We start from the raw sequence: 7,489 nt of genomic DNA, 5'->3' as shown, positions 1-7,489 counted from the left end.
TGTTTTGAATAGTAACATTTCATCAACATCCAACACTGCTGGTATAGGGCTGGAATATTAGATATTCCATATTCCAATGTTTTTTATATATATATATATATATATATATATATATATATATATATATGTATATATATATATATATATATATATATATATATGTGTGTGTGTGTGTATATGTATTATAATATATTATACAAAAAAAATATATATATTTTTTTTATTCAAACAAAAGACTTTTAATTCGTACCAAAAAAATGCATCATAAATGTTACATATACAGATTTGAATGTAATATTTTAGTATGTAAGTATTTAATATACTAATTATAGTATTTAAAATAATATACAAAAAAAATGCCATTCAGAAATTGATCTCAATGCTGTCAAATGTAAAAACCTTTTAGTTTAAAAAAAATAATAATTTACTGCCCTTTCTTACAGTTAAGCTGAGCTAATATGTTCCATGTTTACCACTGAGGTTATGGCAGATGGTATACACACCTCCTCTTCAGTAATCTCAAGTTCCACTTGAGGTTCCACTTGCAGTGGGCTGTGCTGGAACAGTAGAGCCAGGAGCATTGTATGAGGTGTGGTAGTGTGTGTGTGGGGGGGGGGGGGATTTTGACGATTTAGAAAGCCTGTGATTGACAGGGGCCCTAAAATGTATTTATTAATTTTGGCAGAATAGTTAGAGCTGTGGGTATAAAATATCTTTTAATATGCCCCAAAAACCCTGGCAGCTCCCCTGAGTAGAGCACAGGGTCCAGCAGGCTGTCTGTTCTGACCAGTGTCGTGGTCCCGCCTGAATGACTTGCGATGACTAGTGTTCCCCTGGTGGTCTTGTCAAGAACATTGGATCGTCCCTTTGTTGCAAGAGTTACTCCAGATCAAACAAGACCAGATGTGTTCAGTGTGAAGCCTTGCTGATGATGACCGGTTCCTTCTGTTTTGTTGTCTTGACCATTGAAGCAAGCAATTTATCATCTGTACCAGCGATCCTGAAAGTGGTCGGAGATGGTGTAGACACCCCGCCTCTTCTTCAGCTTCAGCCAACTGACGTTCCATTGGAAGTTCCGTATGAAGTTCCACTTGCAGCGGCCCGTGGCAAAGTAATAAAGCACAGGGTCCAGCAGGCTGTTCATGCTGACCAGAGCCATGGTCACCCGCCGGACTTTGTAGATGACCTCTCCTGCCGTGCAGTTGGGGATTACTTGTATGCGCCACAGCAGGTGCAACAAGTGTACACCATGGTAGGGTAGGAAGCAAAAAACGGTGATCGCCAATATGGCGTAGATGACCCGCAGGGCTCCACGAGCCGTGGCCGTCTTGATGCGCGCAATCCGCCGCGCCACCAGCGGGTAGCAGACCAGGATGATCACTGATGGCAGCAGGGCACCAAAGACCAGGCTAATGACGCTGTAAGGCATCAGGTTGCTTTCCCACTCCTTTTGCGAGAAGTTCTCGAAGCACTTCTTGCCTTTTTGGCCATCGCTTTGGATCCCATCAGTGTTCAGAGGGCAGGTCAGCATGAAGGTCAAGGTTGCCGCCCCAGTAACCACCCAGACCCCGGTTGTAACCATTTGGGCCCACCGAGTGTTCCTCAGCTGCAGGTACGTATGGGGATGAATGGTGGCTATGTACCGGTCGAGGCAGATACAGGTCATGAAAGCGATGCTGATGTAGATGTTGCCGAAGAAGATCGTCCCTGTGACCCGACACACCACGTCCCCAAATACCCATATGTTCCCATTCAGGTGGTAGTGGACGCGGAACGGCAGAGCACACAAGAAAAGCGTGTCCGCCACGGCCAAGCTGATGATGTAGGCGTTGGAAGGAGACTTCTGGTCTATTTTGAAGAAGAAGATGTAGAGGGCTCCCAGGTTGCCCAGCAGTCCAAAGACCATCACCAAGCAATAGGTGATCGGGAGGAGGTAGAACTGGAAATCTGCTGTCGGCTCAGGACACTGGCTGGTGTTAGAGGAGTTCATCATTGGAGCGTTGCTTGTTTTTCCGTGCTTTCTTTTACGATCTCCTGCAACTGAGCAAGAATAGTGGTCGTTAGATTTGAGTGTGGACAAGAAGGTACATGACCTTGGTCCTACTTAGGTCCTACTTACATTAGGACCAGTGCATGGGCCACCGCAGATCCGCGCATCGTTTCCCAAACCTTACACTAATCTAAACCACTCTAACTCACTGTACTTCATCTACCTAACACTGGTACTATTCCAAACCCCAGCATTGGTCAAGCTTCTGAGGGACTGCCTCATCAGATTAGTGTAAATTGTCAGCATGGGTGTGATATAAGCTTGCAGTAAGCCAGATCGCAGAAAACACTGCCGTCAAGAACCCCTTGACTGCACAGTTAAGCGAAATAGAGCAAAGGCTAATCAACAAGGCATGGGCGATCAGGATCTACTCACAGGAATCTTCAAAGATCTTCAAGAGTCCAAAGAGGAGGGATGCCTGCAAAGATCTTGAGGCAGATACCCAGCCTTCGACCGTCTCTTCAGTTGCCTCGTGCCACCACTGGTGGAAAACATTTCGGTTCACGCAGAGCAAGACAAGATCAAGACAGGAAGTCATCAGAGAAATTTCCTCCCACGCTCATGCTCTGCAAGCAGCTCAACAAAGTGTTACAAATGTGTACAACAGGTGACAGTGAGGGGGGGCGGGGGGCGGAGGGCGGTGGGCTTCTCGCCCACGTTCTGTATTCCATTTTAAGACAAGGGCCAAAACGAGATTTCTGTAGGCCCCAGACTGGGGTCAGATACACAGCCAATGACGTGGAGTGGCCTACATCGCAGTCTGCGGTGGTTTGTCTAAACACATGCTTGAGCAAGATTACATTACTACACCAGATGATTCCATTTCATCTCCAGGTGCAGATAACGCTGAAGAGCATCCCTTCAGTAGAAACATCTACCTTGTTGCAGCACCTTGTACATGTACAATTAGAGGCCGTCATTAGTTGCCGGCTTCCGATCACAGAAACACTGTTGACTGTGTCACATGAGTTTTCATCCATTTGGCAGGTCTGCATGAAGGTTGAGCCATCCGTGGCGAATGACCCCAACCGCAGCTACATATGGGAGGAAACTGTGGCTACATAGTGGTCAAGGCAGCTATCGGTCATGATGCAGATGCAGATGTTGACATAGAAAACCGTCCCCAAACACACGATCATTTTTGATCAGGTGTTAGCAAGGGAGATGGTGGCCATCATAGCCAAGTACACCGTGTTGGTGTGCACATATAGACTAGAGCTCATTACCCCCGGCACAGTCCACCCTTCACATTCTCTTGCAAATGATCTGTGGTTAGTTTTTGACCACAGGGCCATTGTTGACTGGATATTCATGGTTGGTGGACTATTCTCAACCCCTCAGTGATACTGAGTCTTGTAGGAGCCTCAAGTAATGCAAAAAAAGAAAAAGATTTAAGGGTATTGGTAGATTCATTTCTGTGTATCTGGTCCAACAGGGCCAACAGCATCGTTGCGTCAAGTATCTTGTGTGAATCTTTGTAGAAAGCCGTAAACGTATTACTGTACCGGCCCAAAGATTGAACCTTGAGGCACCCCCCAAGTTACTGGTAGCAGCTCTGATTTAGTATGTCCCATTGCTGCACACTAGTAGCATAATCTACAGCTAGTAGATTATGCTCAAAACCAGTAGGTTGTAGTTTTCCTAATGATTCTAAAGTTTCAACCAAGCTTGACAGTTTCAGGATTTGAGGAATCCTGCTTGATACATTTGTGTAATGTGTTCTAGGATGATTGGGTCCCATTGATCCTCCCCTTTACTTTTCCTAGAGTAAATGGTTGATGCTTTTTGAGAATATAAAAGGGTGAATCCCATAAATAGTCCAAAACCCAAATAATATCTGGTCTTTATGATGAATTCAGCTCATGAATGGGTTAAAGTGGCAGCAACAGAAGGGCTACAATCCCTAAAATATACCTACAATGCAATGTAGGTATATGATACATTAGGTGCTTCTGATAATGGTGATTCCTCATGAACTGACAACTACAAGTAAGAGAAAGTATATAAAAATAACAAGCATTCTGTCTACTTTACAGAACATCTCTTAGTCTTCTGATGCCTTTACACAAGCAGACACCAGATGGTGCCCTTGGTATGGGTCTTATTTTTGCTGTCGCTGGACTCGTACACTGACATTTGGTTAGGGCTGTGGTTCTCAAAGTGCCCAAGTTTTTAGGGCCCTTTTTCAGCTGCCAGCACACATGGACATGGCACAAATGTGAGTCGTCTGGGTGGCCCTGAGGGCTGATCTGAGAACCTCTGGGCTGGATAGTATTACTCTTTTACCATCATAAGTTTAATGGCATGTTTCTATTCAGAAGTTTGCATAAGGCCTCTTACTTTAGAATGTGGAAGCAGGTTTCTGGTGGAGGGACATTGTTTGGATCACATCTCATTGTCATTGCCTCAAGCTTAACCTATGTCAAATCTCCTGTGTAATCAAATGGTTATGGGATTTAAAGAGGTTTAGTTCAAGTCCATAGGCTAAATGTTCCATTAGTAAATGCAAACAGACAAATGGGACGTAATCCTCTGGCGGCCAGGCCAGACCAGGATGTAAGATTTGAGTGAATGAAAACAATGGCGTTGACAAAACCACACATGAAATGTAATTATCTCAATAGACGTTTGGAGTGGAGATCATAGGGTCACAGGATGAAAGAGGCATTGTGTGCTATGGCCTTTAACTTTGCAGCGTGGTCACTGATTCACCGCACCCCAGTGACATTCCACACATCCTGTGTGGATGCAGTTGGCATTCAGTCTGGAAAATGATTCAGAGAGTGTCCTTTTCTTAATCCGGCCTGTTCAACAAGACAATTTATTTTTGCTAGGACAATCTGACTTAAAAAAAAAAGTAAATATACTGGTATTAGTTATTAGCAGTGAAGCGCTATTGCTTAAATACTACTGATTAGAGATTAAATAAAAGGTACAGATTACCTTGAAACCCCTTTTTGTTTTATATCACAAATGTAAAAATAATAATAGCATGTGGATTAATGTAGTTTTACCACACTTATGGTGTATGCAAAGTGAAGTAGCTACATGAAAAGTAGTTGTACATACCACAAAAACATACCGTGCGATGTGTAGTATCTTTAGTGTTGTACGCTAACAGTATTCAACTATACATGCAATGCTTTGTATAAATACGGTTGCCAGGCTGAAGTAGTTTTAATAAATCGTAAACACCAGCTACTGTAAACTGTGTTCTACTACTGCAAAAGCAACAAAATCACCACATTTGTGTGCACTGTTTTGAAGGGTTACTCATTTTGTCATGTGAGTTCAGTGCACAGTAGTATGCATTTGGAAGATTTCTAGCAATGACTGTCAAAAATCCAAATTTTTGCAAAATCTGTGGTCTGTAGTAGACTTACTTTTATGTGATGTAATTTCAGTGCACTATAGTGCAGGAGTGTTAGCTTGTTTGTTGCATGAATGTTGAAATATTTATCTTGAATGAGCTCGTTTTTCAAAGCATACACAGGTATTTTTTTTTTTTTTTTGGGAATTTTAGTTTGGGTGATGGCAATTTTGGAAAGCACATTTCATTTTGATACAGGAAAATACATTTTTGCCTCAGTTTACCTGTTAACTTATTACTGTACTGGCCCAAAGATTGAACCTTGAGGGACCCCCTCAGCTCTGATTTAGTATGTCCCATTGCTGCATACTGGTGTCTATCAGATATGTGCTTTTTAATCCTGCTAGTGGATTATGGTCAAAACTAATATGCAGTAGTCTTGCTAACCACTTTAAAGTTTTAGGGCAAGCCTGGCAATTTCAAAATTGGAGGAATCCTGCCTAACACATTTGTGTAATGTGTTGTCGAATGATTTAATTCTAATTGATCTAATTTAAAATCTAATTGATTATTTTTGCAGGAGTTCATGGTATTGAGGGCTATTTTGGAAAACCTCTGGGCTATATTACCATAGCTTCATTGAATGCAATTGAAAAACCAAAACTAACCCTTTTAGAACCTAAAATAAATCACAGCAATATTTGGACATAATGCAAAGGTTGCCATACCTTGTCAGATCAAATCAAGGCAATGTACAAGTCAGAATCTCTTGCATTTTTTCACATCACTTCATGAGAAACATGCATAATTAACATAGGATTTTAGCCTTAAGTGCATATATGAAGGCTGATGCACATGATATCTGACATGACAAGCTGCATGGATGCTATGCATGTGCATTAATATGTGATGTGTTGAAACACAGAGGGATACAGCATGCTTTGACATTGCACTTTGGCCTTGGGGCAAATTCACCTACTTTATTCAGCAATTCAACCATGTTATCCTAACTGTAATATGAGTGGATGTTCACGTTTGTGGCCAAGTAAGGCAAATCCATGCTTTTCACAGCAGACATAGCAGAACTGAAGCAAACCAGTGCATTATGATTTGTTTCCTGTTTGATTTCCTGTCAACTGTTCAATGAGTGTAAGTCAAATGCTGGGTGTAAATTGTTCATTTTATATGGTGACCTTAAGGAATCAGGGTGTGACCTATAGCAGCAGATGGTGTCTCCTCCCTCACCACCTGCCAGAGTGTGATGGAGCTCAGGGGAGATTTCTCAGAGCAACTGAGGTCAAGTGGAGCTCGCTTGGCTTATGGAGATCCAACAAGATGCTGGGATTCCTCCTTAGCGGCCTGTAAAATAGCACAGCTATGACAGCGAGGAGTCTTTCAGCCCTGTTTAATCCGTTAACCAGTCTCGCTTTTCAGATATTAATGTTCAGATTTATTATTCAGTAACTACTAAAATATGTATATGGAGAGTATGGAGTATAGCGAATGACTGAACTTTTGGCCCAAATACTCTTGACCTGGGGTTAAACCTGTTTCCAGAACAAACTTCAGAGGTAAATAGAGGAAATATTGGACATTTTGGGAATATCCCTGCTGTATTACTGCATAGCAATACAGCCTTGTAGGCAGTCAGTCCAGCTCATTGGCAAGTCCTGCCAAGTTTACAGTGACCAATATGGACGAGGCTACTGCTTTAATAAAGGCTGTAGTGTGAAATGCTAAATGCGGAGACATCAGCATTTAGCATGTAAACCAACATGAATATCGCACAGGGCAAGAAAGTAGGTTGTGAAAGAAAGGCCTTACCCTTACAAATATTGGGAATTTACTACCAATCCCTAGAACCCAGTTAGTGCCAGGTTCTTCTGGTTAGTTAAGATTTCTTCACTGTTCCAGAGACATATTTTTGTCACAGTTTTAAAGTGTGTGCAAGTGTGTATGTGTGTGTGTGTGTTGTGGTAAGGAACTGAGACAAGCAGCTGAATAAGCCTGCAGCCTCTCCTGACCTACTTATACCTTAAAAAAAAAAAGCCTCTCAAAGTGCGGCGAACATGCACCTGAAGAGGCAAAGCTTGTTCACGTTCCTTTCTACAAGAATCTATTTTTACCGT

The 7,489-nt window shown here is 42.3% G+C and overlaps 1 protein-coding gene across 1 annotated transcript; it reads right to left on the bottom strand.

The window, feature by feature from the left end:
- Positions 1–731: 731 nt before the first annotated feature.
- On the bottom strand, positions 732–2,519 carry LOC140577374 (lysophosphatidic acid receptor 6). Its single transcript, XM_072697331.1, has 2 exons — positions 2,426–2,519; positions 732–2,040 (listed from the first exon to the last, which is right to left on the bottom strand). Exon 2 carries the CDS (start codon positions 1,991–1,993, stop codon positions 983–985), a length of 1,011 nt encoding a protein of 336 aa, XP_072553432.1. The 5' UTR covers positions 1,994–2,040; positions 2,426–2,519; the 3' UTR covers positions 732–982.
- Between the last annotated feature and the right edge of the window lie 4,970 nt (positions 2,520–7,489).

Source organism: Salminus brasiliensis, chromosome 14 (genome assembly GCF_030463535.1).
Source record: "Salminus brasiliensis chromosome 14, fSalBra1.hap2, whole genome shotgun sequence".
In the NCBI taxonomy this organism is placed as follows: domain Eukaryota; kingdom Metazoa; phylum Chordata; class Actinopteri; order Characiformes; family Bryconidae; genus Salminus; species Salminus brasiliensis.
This window is presented reverse-complemented; position numbering and strand designations above follow the sequence as displayed.